This window comes from Apteryx rowi, unplaced genomic scaffold, assembly GCF_003343035.1.
Source record: "Apteryx rowi isolate R43461 unplaced genomic scaffold, aptRow1 scaffold_19, whole genome shotgun sequence".
NCBI classification, from domain to species: Eukaryota; Metazoa; Chordata; class Aves; order Apterygiformes; family Apterygidae; genus Apteryx; species Apteryx rowi.
In genome coordinates this window covers 2,183,470-2,203,518 of record NW_020448196.1, presented here as the reverse complement: position 1 = coordinate 2,203,518, position 20,049 = coordinate 2,183,470, and the positions used below count along the sequence as shown (strand labels likewise).

General features: G+C 46.3%; 1 protein-coding gene across 6 annotated transcripts in view; it reads left to right on the top strand.

Annotated features, from left to right (window-relative positions):
• RAPGEF1 (Rap guanine nucleotide exchange factor 1) overlaps positions 1-20,049 on the top strand; it is an 89,961-nt gene that overhangs the window by 61,284 nt on the left and 8,628 nt on the right. For 2 of the 6 annotated variants that reach the window (XM_026062140.1, XM_026062141.1), the window contains 6 exons: positions 829-987; positions 10,535-10,816; positions 12,120-12,212; positions 13,855-13,943; positions 15,281-15,392; positions 17,072-17,147. In XM_026062140.1, coding sequence (XP_025917925.1) covers positions 829-987; positions 10,535-10,816; positions 12,120-12,212; positions 13,855-13,943; positions 15,281-15,392; positions 17,072-17,147 — 811 coding nt within the window. The remainder of the gene's footprint in view (positions 1-828; positions 988-10,534; positions 10,817-12,119; positions 12,213-13,854; positions 13,944-15,280; positions 15,393-17,071; positions 17,148-20,049) is intronic. The other 4 variants (XM_026062142.1, XM_026062143.1, XM_026062144.1 and 1 more) reach the window with 4 other exon arrangements.

Below are 20,049 nucleotides of genomic sequence, written 5' to 3'. Positions count from 1 at the left end.
TGAAAAAGCAATCACGTGGATATCAGCTGCCCTTCTAGCAGTAGGCAAGTTGTGCTGGATGGACTCCTCTGTATAAAATAATAATTTAAAAGGCCTTTCTAGTGAGCTTCAGATCCTAGTTATGAAGCTTTTGTACATTATATTCAACAAATCAGTGCTGAGAAAGCCTGAATGTAGCTTAGCCTCCCTCAGACTCCTTACTACAGTGGGATTCAGGAGGAATTCCTTAATAGTATTTATTACTTACAGTATAATATCTCCCTCTTGTGCAAATGATACATAGTTTTGGATTGGAGTGAAACCATGAAAAAGTGATGGACACTGCAGTTATCCAGTATTTCAGCAGTACCTGTGAAGTCCCCTAGATCACACTGGAAAGACCCCAGTTTCCACTCTAAAGGTTGCTAAAAAAAAATAAAAAATAAAACCAGAGTGTGCAAGAGCCAGTTCCACTGGGCAGCAGCTCCTGCTGCGGTACCCGCTGCTTTGGGCATCTCCCCCCATGCCATGGGGAAAAGGGGCTGCAAGGAACAGCTTGCCTGTCGCCGAAGCAGCTGTCCAGGGTGGACTGGAAGGGGGGAGGTGGGAGTTATTTTTAAGGGATTTGTGAAACAAAGACGACTTGAACTGTGATTTTTGTCATGCCTCCTGAGCTCSAGAAGGGCATATTGGTGTGTCTGGCTCTGACGAACTGTATGAATAGCTGTTTGTTTAGCGAGCCGTTATATGCATTGTTGTACAGTTAGCGTTTCTTACCCCTTATTCATAGTCTTTTCTGTGCTTTCTTTCTTTGTTTCTCCTGTCTCTTGCTTTCTTTCCCCTGTTCAGCAGGCCTCCTATGCTGCCTCCTCTTTCCCTTCTGTCTCCTACTGTGTCCAGCAAACTAAAGTGCCCTTCACCCCCGAGGACAGCGGTGCCACTCAGGGCCTCACTATGTCAGTCTCTAACTCCTTTCTCAACCGGCACAGCTCCTTTCCTGTGCATTCGGTGAGTTGCTCGCCGCGCTTCTGTAACCCGTGCATGTATTCGTGCTAGTGAAACGCTTGTGTGCAAATTCTGTGCTTATTCTCTCGGGTCCAGGTAAACGTGAAAGTTCTCTTGAACTCATGTTGTAGCAATAAGCCAGGYGAGAAAGTGTGTGTAAATCTTACTAAATGACCTGGGATGCAGGGAAGATGCGGCTTTCGCTACTTTATATACACGTCTATATTGACATTTGTGGTGAGGGAGCGGCRAAGGACATCTGGCCTGTGTATTAAGACACGCTCCTTTGACCAGCGCATTGCCAAAACTGCACACTGGAACTGCAGAGTCTTTTTCTTCAATCACATAATGTCAGGGATGTGGACGAGTCAATTAAATGCTGCTGTGTGGATCTGGCCTGTGGAGAAATGATGAGATGCTATCTCTGCAACACACGGGTTTAGGCCAATGCGCGGACCAGCAGCTGCAGCGTGTGGCTCCTCGATTTTCTCCTAGAAAGTGGCCTCTACCAGCTCTTTCATCTCTTATTTGCTTGTCTGCTTCCCTCCACGTCTCCGTAGTCCCAAACAAGCTCAATAAGCTTGTGTGGTTCCCTGATGAATGAGCAGGGGGTTTTCTCTTATACAGCACTTCTGAGCAGTCTGAAGAGAGAACCACAGGAGAAGCTGAGAATGATTTAAATCAAGATAAGAATAATCTTAGAGCACTGCTTAAATGGGTCATCAGCAGCTTTAAAGTACGTGGTAGTAATGATAAAGTGTTAATGTAAGGAAATCAAATCTAACCGTGGGATTCCAGCAGCTCATCAATACAGGGCTTGTTTACATGTAAAACTATGTGGTTATGCTCTTATAGCCTGCATGCTGACAACTGAGAATAGACTGKTTTTTTTAAACAGTGACCTGGATGTTTACTAAATTAGACTACTTCTGGAGAAGAAATTATCAGACAAGACTTGGGCAAATTCAGAAGTGTTAAATTAGTTTAATATCGAATATTTGAAAACTGTTTTCTCCCACTGTGTCACTGCTATCTTCCCATTTCARCACTTAATTCTCTAAAAATTAGTGACAACGATGTTATGCCCTGGGTCAGAAGAAGAAAGCATTCAARTACTTTACAAGCAGTATTACTTCACAAGCAGTGAATTAAAGCTTTTGGCTTCCACTTGAATGACAGAGAGCAGTATCATAATTTTGTTGCATAGACAGAAAGGCTGAGGTGTGGAAATGTTAGTGGACTTGCTTAAATTTGTGGTAAGCAAGTTGCAAAAAAAWATGAAATAATGCAAAAGTTCTGAATTATGCAGCTCTCCGATASTGATTCTTACAAGCAAAGCACAGAACTGTAAGACCAGATCATAGCAAGTAAAAAGCACTTCACTGTTTTTGTTTTAAATGAAAGGCTATAAATATGATGATATAATGATCTAAAAATACATGGGCACTTTTACTTTAAAAAGTGTCTTGGTTGGATTTTATGGTTACTGTATGCTTAACTGTTCTGACCTGTTCTCATCTTGCTTTGAACTACATTATTTTTAGTATATTACTTTATGAAATGTTAAAACTTCATTATAAAATCCTTATTCATTTTTGCAAGGGTTTGGTGAGGGGAAATAAATGACTAGAGCACACGGAACAACRAAAATAACTAGGCAGTGTACTGTCAAATGCACAAAGGAAATAAAACTGAATTAAAAATGGCAATTTTTCCATTAATGCCTTTAAATTATGGTAATCTCTGTAGTTGCTCATGACTTTAGCTGGTCCATTTTTCACAGACAGAATGAGATTTTCACTTTGACACTGTCTCTTTGTCTGTGAGCTGCAAAATACCAATGCCCTTACATGCTTCATAGCTGACCCACATAATATCATAACCATGCTTTATCCCATTTTCCCTATCCCTAATAAGACAGCRATGTGAAACAGCTGTCAAAGTTTGGATCATTCCCAGGGTGACACCCTATATTTCAATGCTAAGAAGGGCGAGAACCTTTCTCGCAATTGCTCCTGAGCCTTCCCTAGGAAGAGCGAGCGTCTTCGTGCGAGGAATGCTGCGAACGGCACCAGTAGCGCTTTAAGCGTGTTGCTATATTCTGCTCTCCTGCACTCTCATGGCTTTTTTTTTTTCCTTTCTCACCGCAGAAAGTCCATTCAAATGAGCACTGTGGTGAACAATAAACCTGTTAGAAGATAARCGTTGGCTTTCTACCAGTCCCAGCAAGAGGGTTAATGCTAGGGACAGCAAACCTTTCACGTACCAGCCAGCTGAGGAACAGGCCTCCTGTGTACCCAAATAATCAATGGTGATTATCAAATCTCTTAAAATGATAACATCTCCTACATTAATCTCCATCCATTCTGTGCGTGAAGCAAAAGCCTCCTTAAATCAATACCAGGAAGTCAAAGCTAATAAAGAAATGAAATGGCTGTCCATTAGCTCTGTGTGAGCCACACGCTGCGGATTCACCGAGCGTGGCCCGTTTCCAGCAAGTGCCCTGTGCTGGTTTCTTCCCTGGAGACTGGTCTGTGGGGTGGACAGCAGGAGTCAATCCCGGAGGGAACACCTATTCCCCTACCAATTTGGTCACGTGAAGGCAGCAAGAAAGCCGAGCCTATACAGTCTTCTGCATTGCTAGCCCATTATGTCTATACTGCACATGCAGGAACAGCTCCTTACTACTGATTTATGGGGTTTTAAAACACTGGTTTCAGTGCCAGTGCTTTGAAGCAAAAATGAGGTGGAGTTCAGAGCATCTTTGCTCCTTTCTCTTAATTTGCAATGTATGATTTTTTTTTTCCCCAGAATCCTGACTTTTTTTCTTTCTGTTCAGAGCTGCAGACACTGCTGCAGTCCAGAAGCCGCCACTGCTCTATCAACCCACTAATCACTCTTTTCCCCTTCTTTGCAGGAAATTGTGTCAGAGGTAATAGCTTTTACTGGATAGAGGCAGATCTTGAGCAACTGAATCAAACCTCATAGGTTTGGCAAGTTGAGTCTGTTTTTCACTGAGTCTGATTCGCGTCTAGCCTCTGTGCCAGCAAGGATCGTGTCTGCAGTGTGGGCTGACACTTTAAGAAACTGCTGCACCGTCTTCCTCATCCCRTGCAAAGTTATGTGGTCAAATCTTGCATCAGTGGGACAGTCTCAACTGGGTTGTGTTGTCAAGGGTCATTTTAGGGATTCCCTTCTCTTTTGAAACTACTTTCTGTTGCTGAATGGGGTGAAAGGAGGTATACAATAAGAAAACATCCTCCTCGGTAATTGTTTGCAGTGGCTTTTTCTCTAGCTGATCACCTTCCTTATTTCTTGTTGTGAAGGTGGAGATATCGTCCTTTGTTTTATTAACTCCCTGTGCAGTTGACTGGAAATGGGTGGGCAGGTGCCCGAAGGGCAGGCGTCAAATCTTTTACTCCCAAACAGCTAGGGAGCTATGTGCTGATAGTAGTAGTCAGTTGGGAGACGAGRTATATTGCTATCGGCATATTTTCCCCTGACGAGTGCAGAAAGACTTGCATTCAGTTGCAGCTAGGAAGTTTTTCCTCACTGAAATAAGGAGCGCACTTGTTTCCCCAAGGCTTGTACATACCGCTAGTGGAAATTTGGCTGTATCCTTCACTTGCCTCTCTGTGTTGTTTTGTCTTGTGTTTTCTTTTTAATTCACAAACATTTCCAGTGACTTTCCAGAAACCAAACTGGCTGTCCCACTCCAGCAGAAGGCGCAAGCAATTCCCTTATGAAAACTGGAGTTCAGGGCTGCTGTTGTCACTTGTTCGCAGCGTTCCTTAGCAAATTGAGTGAGTGCGCAGAAATTCACAGCAACTGGTTTTCTTTCTTGTCTGTGTGTGTGCTAACGTATGTTCAGGAAAAGAAGGGTCAGAGAAGTGTTTAAAGGCACACACGATTGAAACATGTGCTTTGCATATTTTTCCACCTTGCTTCTGTTTATGGAGCTCAGCTCGAGTCCACAACATGCTCTGCAGCACTAGCCCTAAGCAGAGACTGGGAGTTATTTTGAATCTTATGGTGGCCCAGTGATGGGAGCTGCTATCAAACAGGGGCTGAGATCATGGTGTGTTAGTTCATTCCTGTCCTAAACAGGATTCGGCTCATTAATTTGGAGCAGAAGGAAAGGGGGGGAATTTGCATCCATTTAATCAGCTGTTGAGTTGTAAGTATTGTTTGCCTTTCCTGTTTGGTGTTCCTCCTACTTTTATGTTTATTTCCAGTACCCACAGCAGGCCTGGATGGTGGTATTAATAGTGCTCTTGATGCTGGCATCACCGAATCCTGCTTCTGAAAACCACTTCCTCCAGTAGCTTGAATTTTTCCTGCAGTTGGAGCACTGTCAGTCTCTGTGTAGATCTCTCATAGGCCACGCTCCAGTTTTTTTCGTGTGACTGACTTTTTTAGGAGTCTTGCCTTGTCTCCAAGCTCTGCTTTTTAAAGGTCAGTTGCTAAGTGTGGTGGTATTATTTACAAGATAAAGAGGAGTTAATGCTGTACTTGTGATCCGATTGAATTCTCCTGATAGTTTCAAAAGAGAGAAATGCATGATAGCACGCCTCATGAGTCTTACAAATGTCTTCATCACCCCTTTGCTTTGCAAAGATGTACCAGAAACCCTCCCAGTTAAGAAGTTTGGATTTTGTGTTTTCTCTTGCGGTTAAGCCAGGAGACCCTTGCCCAAGGGAACAGAAAGCCCCATCTATCCATCTGCTGTGCTAACCAGCATTTAAAAATAGTGAGGTCAGCTGTGCAGCCAGGTCAGAGGCTTTGCTGAGAAACACTGAAGCATGAGGAGTTACTGCCTTTCCTGTGGCAGCGCTTGAAGCCATTCTGTTGGCAGTTTGTGTTTCCAGCCATTCATTGCAGGAACACTTCCTTCCTCATTAGCAAAAGTACCTGGAAGCCCAGCATTGAGTCATGAGATAGGAAGTGTTTTCCAAAAGTTGTCTATGTAATTATATTCTTAGGGTGTAAGCGGCTTTGTACAACGCCCAGTATTTTATGAACATAGTTCTCTACTGTTTGAATTTGGGCATCCAGTTCTGGCATGTTGCCCATGTCTCCCTCTTAATAGCATTACCAGGAGATCTAAAAGATTGATCCTTTTTTCTGATACCTTCATGTTTTGGAAGTCTGATGCTCTATCTGATCTGGGAGTGTCTGGTGGAATTGCAGATAAATTTGGCAAAAGTCAGTAGGGTAACAGAGAAGGCTGTGCTTAAAAGGTGAAGACCRTCTAAGTCTGCTGATGCTGCAATGCTCTGACAGCCATTTAATTGAATTCAAAGGTTGAATTTAGGATGGAGACTACTGTTGCTCACAATCAGCAACTATGTGCCCGTGAACTCCCTGCCTCTCTGTTACTTGTGGTCAGCCATGCTTAGTGAATGTAGAGAAAGTCACTCTTGAAATAAGTTTCCTATTAGAGTGCTTATCTCCTGCCATCTAATCCAAATAAACGTTCATAATGTCATTGACCTTTGGGACTTCCTGTAGCACCGCTGTTAATGATGGAAAGCTGTTCTAAAACATTGACTGTAGCAAAAAAATCAAAGGCAACAAATTGAAAATGTTAGAGGATACCATCTCTAGAAGACCTCTCTGTCACAGTGGTTTCGTTGTCTGGTAAACATTCAGGTCCGGATAAGCTAGCTTCCTGCTGCTCCCAGAAGAGGAGATTGCTCCTAGCTCTGAACACATTTTGTGGAAGTAGTTCTGGAGTGGCAGATACTTAAAAGAATCCACTTTRCTGGCAAGAGAAGAGGGATCTCTCTCTTCTCTCCCCATTGCCCATTTGCCGTTGTAGGTCAGAGCCACACAAACCYCAAGCTGGTTATCTCCAAACAGGACTTGGGTACAGTTAGCTGTTCTTACCTGACTGTGATACACACTAATAAGCCTCCYGCTGAAGCTTCATTGCAGGGAATAGCAAGGCTGTAGCATGTTGGTGCTTCCTTTGCCRGTGCTGGGAGACCATTTTCTGGCTCTGTTTTAGGAGCCTGGCAGTGAGTTTGGAAAGGATCCYGTTGCACCCTGCTTTCTAGTTTTCCCAAAGATTATTTTGAAGTACTTCGCTTACAAATAAGCAAAGCCATGGAGTAGGAGGCTATGTCAGTGCAACCATAACCAAAGCCTTACTGACCCTACAAAAAAGTTCTAAGAAGCAGAGAAAAACAAGCACTGATTAGTTTCCAAGATAAACTGTGATTTTGTTTGAGGGGGAGGGGGAAGAGTTGGTTGTTTGTGACAATTCTGTTGAATGGACTCTCCCTTCCCAAAATAAATGTGGCTTTTAAAGGACAAGAGGACTTCTAAAAGATGTACAACACCCCAGCCCTGTGGAAGCCACTGTAGCAATTCCTGCTGCAGCTGCTGGCTGGGCTGGGCYGGGCTGGACTGGGAGCAAGAGGAATGGGTGCCATATGGACATCATCTCAACCGCAGGGTGTTTTTCCCCTTTAAAAGTATGCTTCATTCTTGGCTCTTGTCCCAGCGTGACTGCATAGCTGGAATTCCAGAGCTGCTTGCAGGCCTGCCGAGCTGCCGGGGGAAGGAGGGGTCTTCTTGGCTCGCTTTCTACAAGATGCAACATCACAAAAAATTGGAAGTGGAGAGCAGCCTGGCTAATTAATGCCAGCGCACCAAAAGCTGCTCTCTACTGTTTCCCTTTGTTAACAGCATGCTGAGAGCATGTTTGCATCATTAAATGGTTGTTTGTGGATCACATAATGAAAACTGATGCATTTTCTTAGGTACCTGGCCCTTAAACTGGCATTTTCTGTGCGTCTCACCCCAAGGTGTCATTTTGAAAGGCGTATTGATGAGACCAAGGAGATAAGGATATATAGAGATTGTCAGTAGCAATGCATCCATGTTCYGACTTTCCAAATTGATGCAATGCTGAGGTCTGTTTAGGTCTAAATTGCCTTTGAATTGGGATTAATGTCTCTTAAACCRTCCAAGGCAGAAGCTGTGCAAATTTTCCTTCCCCATAACCAGTAATTCATCTCCCGGAGCTGTGAGCTTAGCCAGCAGGCTCTGTRCTGTGCAGTGTGTCAGCTGCCGAGCCTCAGGGCCTCGGTTTGGCCTTAACTAACCCTGCCAGTGCTGTTAAGCAGTGTGAAAGCTTTGCCGTGTGGCTGGCTGTCCAAAAGTGACTTGACTGAGGCCACTGATTTCCTTTCACTCGTGCCCAAAATGAGCTTTTTTTGCAAAATCCTGTCTTTTTCTCTGGGTTTGGCAACTCAAAAGACAAACCCTTGGGACTCCTCAGTGGAAGATGCTCATCAACTACAAAGTGAAGGGCAGCGCATGCCTTCTGTCTCATACAGGGGCAGGAAGCCCAGCTCTAGAGGAGCTGGGACCTAGGTCATGTTTGAGAAAATGGTTCCCTTTCCTGGAGCAGAAGAGCTCCTTGTTGAGACAGCAGTGTGTCAAGTGCCTTCTCGAGAGCCATTGCAGGAGGAGTGTTTGGTAGGGGCACACGTTCTCCATCCGCTTTGCTCCTGTTCCTATTTGGGGACTAGCCTACAACATGGGGCATTAGGTGGCATATTAGCGCCAGTGAGATCATGAAATACCGGGGAGACGTGGCAGGCATAATGAATCTGCTGAGCCAAGATGATGTCATGAGCCCGGAGCCTTACGAGGGATTTAGCGTTTTGTGCCATGCAAGTGAAAATGAATAAATGTAGAGCATTTATCCAGGCAGAAAGTAAATGCGGAGATTAGACCCGTCATTGTTACGGAGGCAGCACTGAAAGCTGACAGCGTCCCCAGAGCCAGGGCTGCTCATCTGTAAAGAAATGGGCAGGAAGGGAGAGGAGCCCGTCCTGGAGCCAGGCTCCTCTTTGCCACAGGCAGGTGGCAGGGATTTGCATCCTCATTATTTTTCAGTAGTCTTTTAAGCTCTCTTCCCAAAGCACCTCCCTCTGCTCTTCTGTATTATGGCCTGCAATTTGTTTTGGGCCCCGGGAATACACATAGAGCGCTGCCGGACTCCACGCACCGCAGAGGGAAGCCACTCGAGGATTAAGGTGGTGGAAGGTAAAAGTCCAGCCATTGACCTTTATGTTTCCTTTCCAGCTTGGAGTGGAAAAGCTTTTTTGCCCGAGGGAGTTCTCAGTTTAGGTTTTTAAGCAGCTGTGAACTTGTATCTTTCCAAGGTGGGAAAAAAATATATATCACTACCAAAATGGGTGCTGTTGCCCAGGTTCGGGTGGTGGAGTCAGCTTTGCTTTTTATCACTTGCCCATTTCTCCTGAGCAAATGCAGGATTTTCAGATTCATGCCTTTTTGTCCCTTTCTTCTTTTAACACCGCAGCAGCGTCGCTTTACAGCCGGGTTTGAGCAAGTTGTGCCTGTGCTTCTTGAGAGCTCTGTAATGCACTGTCCACTCAAAGAAGCAACCGCCGCAGCTTCACGGCAGCACTTTTTTAGATGACGTGATTCTTCAGTCCGCTTGGCCGCGACACAGATCTCACTAGCGCTTGAGCTCTGCAGGTTTTAAAATAATCTCTCCAGCAGGTTTAGGATGGTCGTCTTTTTTTTGTTAGGGGTCAGTTTTGCTCTGTTCTTGTGCTGGAGTTACCCTGATGGCAGATCTTGCTAGCACCAGATGTTAAAAACCAGAATTTTTCTTGTTTTTCTTGGCACAATATACTCCCACTGCACCCTGTTTAATATTATCTGAACAGTAATCTGATGATTAGGAGAGACAGGGAAATAAAGCTTTATGTAGATGGTGTCTTTTCATCTCTTCAGCTGACTCTGAGAGGCACCACGTTGGAGGATTGGTTTGATAAGGATTTAATTGCTCCTGAGAGCAATTATCATTTTTGCTCCCAAAGTTTCTCAAATGGAAAGGAATAACAGTGTCTACTATTGTAACCTTCTTTATCCTTCAGTGTAACTTTGAAGACAGTATGCAGTCACTCTTAGCTGGCAGCTGTGTAGCTCTGGAACAGACTTAAAGCGGTAGTTGTTAAATTACAGGGCTGGAGCAAACAACATCTTAAATGTGGATCCTGTGGAAAATCCCAGAAAAGCAATAGCTACTCAGAATACTTTTCTCTGCCTGGATATATACACCGTGCTCATCATCACAGTTTCTRTATGCCTTTACATATTTCCATCTGCTCACATGATTTTCAGAGTGCACTTTTCTGTCATTAACTGTTGAAATATCCGGGCTTTTCCCCCCTGCCTAGCTGAGGCTGCGTACCCACAGGAATATACGCTGTTGCCCCCTCTCCCTGCCTTCTAGGAGACGAGCAGCCTGGCTGCTGTTTGCGTAAGAACATGCCTTACCGTGAAAAAGCTGGCTAACATCCCAAGTGGYGATTCCTGCTCTCGCGTGCGGTTGATAAAATACTGCTGTCGCTGYTCAGGTTTGCCCCTCAGCAGCAAGGGGCCTTTGTCAGAATTACCTTGTGCTGTYGCTGCTAAGCTACTGTTAATCTAATTACTTTTTCTTTTGTCTGTCTCCTTTTCCCGTCTTCCTTGTTTTTGTGTTGTACACTTCTGCGTCCTGTAGTACAAATCTGTGTTTAGGTCCTACTCCCAGGACTTTGTGCCTCACAACCAAGTCTCCATACCTCCTTTCCTGTCTTCTACCTCCTCGTCCTGCTCCACTCCTCCTTTTCCGCCCGTCCATCCGTCTCAGAGCTCTGACCTAGCGGTGCCAACCACAGCCGGCCCGTCACCAAGCACTGTGGATGTGCCAAACTCCTCTTCTCAGGAGAGCAGCTTTAACGGGAATGCTCCTGTCTGCCTTCCTTCTGAAACCTCTTTCACTGATTCTCTCCAGACGTCTTCGGTGAGACTATCCAAAGAGATAATGCACCTTAACACAAGACTGGGTTGGTTTTTTAAAGAAATGTCTCTTGCATTAATACACGCTTAAGCTCAATGTGATCTAGTCTGGATTCCACACATATGTATGAAGGCAGAGAGATGATTTTGTATAAAAATGATGGGTACAAAACAATGAAGAGCACAAGCAGGTCTGAGAAACCATTAACACATACGTAGGAAAAACAAAATGTCAAATGCTAGTGAAAGGAAGAGGAGAAGAAAATGCTATAGCTTCCTGGAAGCATCGTAGTACAAATCTGCAGAAGGTAAAGGAATGATYTGTGAGGCTGGTTGTTTCTAAACACAGGCTCCTAACTGTGGCTCGCATCTTGCAGTTACTCCCGTGCCAGGATTTGTGATTGCTGTCCTACGTCACCCATGAGCCCCTGGAGCGGCCCAGATCCAGTTCAGCTCTGTGCTCTCCTGTGCAGTGAACCTGTTGCTTTCTCCACGCTCCTTCTCTTCCCAGTTAGCAGCAGCCTTAGCTGTGTGGTTGGTGGCAGTGCACGTTGGTGCGATGCATCAGGTGTTGGTGAGGTTAGGCTAATGCTGGTCCCCCACTGGTATGACGCTACTATTTTAAGGTCCCAAATTGGTTTTGCCCACCAGTGGGCCATCAGCACAAGGCATGGTCGTGCTGCCTCTCCACACAGTTTGGAGRAGGGACACAGAGTTTGTCAAGCAAATGGTCGGCTCCTCGCACACTTCAGACATGACCTTGCTGTTGCATCTTCTTTGCATTGGGTCCTTGTTAGAGCACAGTAGCCCTTGAGTTTGGTTTAGGCCGATGTTACAGCTATAGGCTGTGCTGCGTAGCATGGTTTGGGGATGCATTTGGTCTTTTCTGGGCTGCAGGACTGATCCGCTCGTAGGGGCAGGACTGCAGTGTTGGTAGGATAAGCGTTTTTGTTTCAAGCTCTCTGTGTTCAGCTTCTGTAACCTTGAGGTCCACACGTGCGTTTTGCGCCTTAGCAGTCTCGTTTTGAGTCGATGGCAGCTCTTGCAAAGCAGCGCCTGCTGCTGTCCCGCTGTAGCTCAAGGCCTTCCGCATAGCCCTCGAGAAACGGAAGATAATTACCTCCGGGAGAGCACGGCATCAGCGGCCAGCGTTGGCAGCCTCCCCGCTGAGCCAGAGGAAGGGTTCCCAGTTAGGCGGTGGCCGCCGCATCTCCCCCCGGCGCGGGGGCCGGGCATGCTCGCTCACTCACGCCAAGCGCTGGGCGCAGCGCACCGTCACATGTCTCCTTTCGTCCTGTCTCCCCTAGAGTGAAAACGCCAGTGAGGAGGCTGGTGAGGGTGAATACGTCAATCTGTATTCCTCTGGCCAGAGCAACGGGGAACTCCCTCACTCTGAAGGAGTAAGTAACCTGGAGAGGGCCAAACCCTGGGAAGGGGCTGCTTGGTGCATGCTGCGTCCACGCAAGGGCTAACGCGCTTGCTACCGGCCTCTTCTGCACTTTGTGGAGTTTGTGTGTTCGTGTTGCTGCCTCGGTCCCGGTGCTTGGCCGCTCCCGGCTCGCAGGCCGTGCTGGCGTCCCRGTTTGGGGAGAGCAGGTGGTGCTTTCGAGGCTCTGCCGAGCCCCGGCAGGACGTAGGGACGGCTTTTCCTTCCGCGCTGTTTCCTTGTGCTTTGCCATTTGTGTAGAGCTGCTTGCTTGAGGTTCCTTTTTCAGAAAGCTACGCYCTTTGACCGGTGCGGTCCTGGGGTCCATGTTTATACTTGTAACTGCTTTGGCTTTCCTATTTTAATAAAGCAAGCCTTCTGCTCCTATTTTTTATTTTTCCTTCACCATTTGGATTCAAAGTAAGTGATTGATTTAGCCTTGTAATCACAGAATGTTTCTTCCTTTGCGCAAGGCTCATATATCAGGAATTTCCTCCAGGAGACAGGGTGTATTCCATCGCAGGGAGGCACCATCTTCCTGCTGTCCCAGAGAAAATAAAGGCAGAGGTCTGTGGTGATCTTTCTCGCCCACCCGCATCTTGGAAGGCATAGCCCCTGCAGGATGTYTCCGAGACCTTTATCTGTGCTAGCGTTAAATGGCCCAAGAGATAGTGCTCCCACCGCTTCCCTTCAAGAGACGCATCTAGGCAGGCCCATCCTTTTGTACAGCAGCTGGAGGGCTCTTCACTTTGAAACTAAGCGCTTTACAGATAYGTAGTCTGGAAAAATTGTGCAGACGCTACGAAACCTAAATTAATCAGTGCATTTTCCCGGCTGAATCTGGGTAGCATGTAGGTGGTTTCAGTCCTGTCTTTTCAGTAGGTTGAACTTCCAAGTTTCCTTCTGCATGACGTTAAATAATTCTGAACTCTAGCACTGTTAGATTAATATTCCCCTTTGCCATTTGTGGCTATTTTTCTTCTTAATAAATGGCTAATTTAAAATGTTGTGTCTTTATTTGCCTTGAACTCTGTACCTGCTGTTCCATGCCACAGGTTCAGATGGTTCTGCTTTTCTGAATTAGCATCATTTCCACAGCAGTGGATTGTGAAGTGGAAACACTGCGTCATTGCATAACCTCCCTGACGGGAGAGAAGGGAGGTGGAAAAGGCAACTTTCATCCACCCACTAAGACTGTCTAGTCTTTTGGGGGTTGTAAGTAGGAGGGGAACTGAAACTGGAGAGCTTAGAGCTGGCTTTGACCGTACTGATTAAAGCAGAAGGCAAGTATATTTCAACAGCAAGGGCTGGAAAAAAAAGGTGGTGAGAGGGTTAAAATCCAAGACAGCAGCTGACTTGTGTTGTAACTTTCAGCATCATTTCACAATGTTAAAAGCAAACAATACTAATTACACTAGTCTCCAGAGATGGTCCYAAATTTCCTGTCTAATTAACTTCTGTGTTTTCCTGGCATTTGGCATTAACTTGCATCAATCTTTAACCGCTCTGTTGGAATTTACAGTAAAGGGCCATTTAGAGGCAGTAAGACTGTACATGCAAGACCAGTTGTGATGCAGGATCCCATGTAATAATGAAAAACTTCCTTCTCTTTGTAGGAATCTCCCTCTGTCAAAGATGGCCACTCCAAAGACTYCACTTCAAACAGCAGTGCCATGGGGAAGGAAGGCAAAGATGGTGCTGAAAGGTGAGCCTGACTCCCACGGTACACCTGCATCCAGCCCTCGAATTGTGCAGACTATCACCGACATCCTTTTAGCCCAGYGCTCTACCAACCAGCCCTTAGGTTGCCTCCTGTTCTGCGTTCAACCATCTCAAAGTTCTCCAGACACTGAGCCCACTTTATGGCACAGCTGGTGAGCAGTGGGATCCCACCGAACAAGGAGGATCCAGGCAAGGTGGCATTACTGAACACAACAGGCCAGCAAGGGTTAATGCAGCCTGTGTTAGTCGTAATTGGCTTTCCTGTCATTGACACTGGCTGGTCCCTCCAGCTTCCAGGAAAACATGCAAGAAAAGTCTGTATCGCTGTTGGGAAATAGTCTTCCAGAAAGGAATTTCTTCCTAACTCTGCTAGTTAGTGGCTGGCTGAGGCCCCAAAGCAGGAGGCTTTATATCCCTTCTAATGCTCTTAGCTATCATTTGTCTATGTAAATGAAGAGGTGCAGGCTGTAACAGATGGGCATCAGTAGAAGTGGAGTGAGTGCTTCCCTGCTGCTTGAGATTGCTCTTCAGTTGAATTTTTAAAGCGAAAATAGGGAAGAGCATTGTTCTCTGTGTGACAGTCAACTTCCCTCCCCCATTTTCCTGCAGCTGGTTTGAGGGTTTTAATCCCTGCAGTGAAGAAGACAATGCAGCAGTGCTCTACAAAGTTCAGTATCTGGTAAAAGCRCTGATCGGTGCAAGGGATTTGGGCCTGTGGCTGGGGAAAGCTGTGAAGGACACGTGCATTTTATTTATTCATTTATTTATTTATTTTTAAGAAATCCARGCACAGTGTGTGCTCAGGCATAAGAGTACCTCCCTTTAGGGTTAGGAGTGCTAGGGTCATGGATGTACAGAAAGTGGTAAGAGCTCTTCGCCATGTCTTCCTGCAAGRAGACAGCCTGTCATCTCCCCTCGTAGCAGTAGAATGCGTTGTGAGCTGACTAAAAGATATGCCTGTACAGTATGCTTGGTCTCTATACATTTGAAGAAGGGCTTAGATTTGTGTGCACTGAAAATTTGGCAGATTAAGGAGACACAGAAGCATATACTCACGCAGGCCATAATAAAATCCTGTCAGCCAGAACTCCAGGAAGTGTTTAGGTCCTGAAGGTTCATCTTTCTCTTTTCCARGATATGCACAAAGCAACAGAATTAGAGCTAGATATTTGGGCTTGTTTGCAAAGGATTTACCTCCAGACTTTCTGTGTACTCAGAGCAACTTAATGAAGGTCTGAACACTGAGAGCTCAGCTGGACCCAGCCTCTCCTCTCCTGTCTGGCTGGGTGATGGCCCTGATGGTTGTTTGCTTTCTTCCAGGCAGCAGCAGTCACCGGATGCGTTGGAATCGTCACAGTTGGAGGAAGAGGTAGACGAGCTATCCCTGATTGACCACAATGAAATTATGTCCAGGTTAACGCTGAAGCAAGAGGTAGGTGCTTTCCGGGGTCACTTTCATACTCTTTGGGTTATGATCTATTGAAATCTGACCTCCATGAGTGCACAGGCAAGACATCAGCTTTTATTTGAGCCAATAGGCAAAACTAGGTTATAGCAGACACGGTGTGCAGCTTTATGCGTGCAAACTGTTGTGAAAGTGTGAGCTGCTAGTACAGGCAGGGAACATCAGCACTGAGTGTGGGTTTAACAAAATGTGCAATGTCTCTCTAAAACCAGCTCGTCTGGTGCCCTTTTCCCAGTCTGCTCCCTCCCGCCTCGTCAGCCTGTTACAGTCTGAAATGAAGCACCTGAGAGTTTGAACACAGTAAATCCAGGTGAAGGTTTATGGTGTTGGCCTTTGAGTCTGAAGGCAGGTTTAGCAGATTTCCCCAGCAGGACAATATATTACTGATCCTGGCTTTGGAAGAGCAGCCAAAGTAACTGTTCCTGTATTTGAGAAATGGCTTTGTTTCTAGCCTTGGGTGCACTCCCAGACATCTTTGCTTGCTTGCTGTGCTCTTGAACCAAGCTGTCTCTGACGCGCAGCTAGAGGGAATATGCAGGCCTTCGAACCTTTCAGACTATCAGGGTTCAGGGTGCTAGTCTGAAAAACAGAGGGAATATATCATTTACTGGCACTTTAGGAGTGTTCTTTGATCAGCCGAGATGCGCAGAAGTAGGCGAGAAGCTATTACTCGCTCTCCAAGTAGTATTTCATGAGTCTTGCCAGAGGATCACCCCATAAAATCACGCCTTAGACGTAGCTGCTCCATGGCTCCAAATCCATGGKTTTTTTTCAGTATTTTGCATATTGAAATGACAGAGACATTGCTAAGAGAAGCCAGATGTTGATTCTAGTCTTTACCCTGCAGGAATGAATATGCCCTTAACAAAAATTTAAAAACTGGTGATTTCTGAACATTTTGGACTATCAGATCTGTGTCAATCCTTAACGTCTTTTTTTTCTTACAGTTCGCGTATTTAAAACAGTATAAAACTGCTACAGTTCTGCTGTGAGCTATTTCCTGTAGCGTGGGAACCACTGGCTAAGCGATAGATTAGTTTTGCATATTTTTAGCAGTGAACTGCGGTAGTTAGAAAAAGCAGTTTTTAGAGAGTGGTGAGGCAGGGGGCAAGCAGTTAGCAGACCAGGTTCCTGCTCCTGGTTACTGGATCACTTCAGGTGACCTCCAGCCAAATAGTTCCAGATTATGGAATTAACTTGCTAGGTTTTGATGTTTCAGAAACACTTAAGTCGAATGCCTGACCTTTCACCCCACAGCCGCTGCGGTACGTGATCGTGCACTTTGAGACAGTTCACATAGTGTTACTGCTCTATTAATGGTCTTTTGGGAGCTTTGGGGAGTCTGGGACATTTCTGCTCATTCTTTGGTGGGCAGAAGGTTCAGCTTTCACTGCACTTCACAGCCTGGCCTCAAAGAGTGAGCGACCCCGAGTGAGCATTAGCCTAGATCCTCACCTGGGACACCAAATGTTGTACTCAGATTGCAGGATTAGCCCAGCACTTAAGACCATGTCCCAGCTTGTGCTGTGAGCAGTGCCGGGAACATTGTGTACTCTGCCAGTTAATGCTGAGTCTGGACCTCAGAGATGCAAATCAGGCCGAAGGGAGCATGGGTTATGTGTAATGTGTTTCTGTTCTCATTGCAGGGAGATGATGGGCCAGATGTTCGTGGCGGGTCCGGAGATATTTTGTTAGTGCACGCGACAGAGACCGACAGGAAAGGTACAGTGGCTGCACCCAAGCAAGCTGAAGAGTGCAGCCTGATGTGGTCTTCTGCTACTTTTAAGCTGATTCTCTGTAGCGTGAGCAGTTGCAAAGTTACCATATGCAGCTGGGCCGGGGTGGAGAGGACGGCATTAAYGATCCTGTGAGTTGCGGGGAGGATTGTGCTTATCTTTGGGGAAACAGAGGTAAGCTGGATAAGCACTTGTTCATTCCATTTAGCAGCAGGGATGGTATTAACTCCTTAAAGCCCTTGCCGAGATCTGGAAGGCAAGGCCCACCAGCGGAGCTGGTGACAGTGCTGCGTCGGTGCCTCCCTGCCTKCCGAGWCAGGCCGCTGCTTTCCGAGAGGGCAGCTGCAAACGGCCTGTTGTGGCCTATTTGTTAAAACCCTCCTTTATCTCTGCAAACCCAGTCACCTCCCACATGATGCAGTTGCTTTCCGAGTCCTGTGACAGAGATGGCCTTTGCGGCATTTCCAAGGAGTGRTTTTGAACCTGCCAAACACATTTGTGCTGATGACCTTAACCAGAATTGATCTCCTTATCTCCTGGGATGCAAAGCAAAATGCACTAACCTGCTGAACCACTCAGCTATTTTAGAGGCTTGATCAGTCAAAGGGGAAATAACTTTCACRTGCATTTTTAAATGGCAGCTTTTTTACTGTAGTATAAGGTGTTTGCAATTGCTTACCAGCACCATTCGACTAGGAAGAAAATCCTTCCCCCTGGTAGATATATTTCCCTGTCTACATCAGGCATCCAACCCAGACACAAAAGACCAAAGTTGGGAACATAGTAGAGAGAGGGGCACAATTCATTATGCTATGGTTAGATATGTAAAAAAAAGTCGAGATGGTGAAAATATCCCTGTTAAAAAAGCTGAAAATGGAATAGAGAAGCTCTGATTTACTATTGCTGTACTCCAGAACAAGCATCACATTGGAAGAACTTCTTCCATACCATTGCTGTTTAAAGACAGCTACTTGAAAAAGGGATGTGTGTTAGACAAGTAGTTCACAAGTAGTTCGTGAATGGTGAGCTTTGCGGATGTTGCAAACAGTGAGGTGGAAGCTGTGGACAACCTCTCAAGACTGGAAAAACTAGAGCCAGGTTTTACATACACAGCAGCGCGGACAGGGAGAGCGGATGGGTGGAGGGAGATCTGAGCAGTGCGTTGCTCAGAATAGTCGCAGAGCTTAGCCTTACGTGCTCTGCCAAGCCGTTGATCTGAATGGAGCATGGAGGAATTTGTGCTATGCTAACCCACTGTTTGGGTGACTGAGAGGGTTAATGAATTAAGCTTACAATGAGAAGAATTCAGGGCTTGTAAATCAATCAGCCAAACTGCACAGAGRGGTATAGTTAAGAGGCTTTCCTTTAAAGATGAATTTCTTGGCAGCTTTGAGTGCCAGAGCAGACCAGCTGTATTACCTCACGTTGCCTTTTGGGCAGATGGGAACYCAGAATAAATGTAACTCCACACCCTGTTGCATGATGCTTCTTGTCCATTTGAGTTTTGTGAAAGAGCTAAATGGAATAAGGGATAAAAGGCGACTTGTGGTCTTTAGGAATAAAAGCTGTGGTCAGTTAAGTGCTCTCAGCCACATGCGCTTGCTGTGAGTGCAGGATTACAGCCAGACAAGGCCTAGGACTCACCTCTGACATGACCACCCAACCTCTGGCTTTAGAGCTTAAGTCTGGTTGTCTTTAACTAAAAGCAGCTCTCTCTGATTTAAGAACAGCAGGAAGAAGGGTCTCTGTGTGAGGTGCCTGCCAAGAGAAACACGGCAGGTAGAAAGGCACAAATCTGCCATTCCCTCCCCTTTCACACCCTCCACGCACAGCGGATGGAGGTTACAGCGTGTGGGTGTGGGGTGCTCTTGCCCTGGCTGAAGCCAGCCGTGCGTGTACGTGTACGGCCTAGCCTGGGCAGGCACGGCACAAGCTGCTTCCCCCAGCCCTGCTAACAAGCCTCTGCCAGTGGTTGCAGCGGGCCAGCRAAGGGCAGCAGGCCGTGCCGCTGCAGGTGTTGCTGCACTGCAGCGTGGTTGTTCATACCAGCGCTAATAAGCTTCCATTTTGACCGCTGCTGTCCACAGTGACCAAGCCTTGCCCAGGACTGCTGGTGTACTGCAGTCCTAACCTGAAAGCTTCTCTCCCTGTCGTGGTTCCTGCTTTTTCAAGTTGCATCCTCTGGGCCCGTGATGATAGCCAGAGCCTCTGTGATTCTGGGGCCTGGAGCACCCAGTGGCGCAGCTTGACGAACAGAAGTTCTCTGCATGCCCCGGGTCAGTGCTTGTGTCGCGGCCGTGGGTCACGGCATGGCAGGGCAGTCACGGTCATGGCAGGGTCAGTTTTTGCTGTACAATTTACTCCTCTTTTGGCTGGAAACAATCTTGCATGTACACTCTCCTCAGGGAGTTTTCCTGGAGCATCAAGGAGGGGAGGGTCTGCGGCACTGTATCGTCATTTTAAATATATGCATCCCTGTTACAAGGGAAGAGTGACCCTGTTCTTCCTGCACAGCTCTGTCCTACCTAAGTAGTAAAGACAGAGAACAGACACCCATCTCTTATAATCACGTCTTCTCTTTAAAGTATCCCCAAGGCCCTCAGCACACTTTTCCTTGACCTGTTATTAAACGTTTCCGACCCACAGACGGGTGTTTTTCACTGACCCCTTTCATGATCCCATAAGCTAAAAAGCAAGGCTGATTGCTTCAAATGGGAGCCAGCCCACTGGGATCGGGGCAGTTTCACTGTTGCTTTTATGCCTTAGGGTCCATCTGCTGGTAAGAAACAACAATGCAGCATTTCTGTAAAGCTCCTTCTTTTCAAATTGTGTCCCCTTCCCCTTTCTGTAAGGTTGGATTCAACCTAAGAATGAGCTTTCTTTTCTAA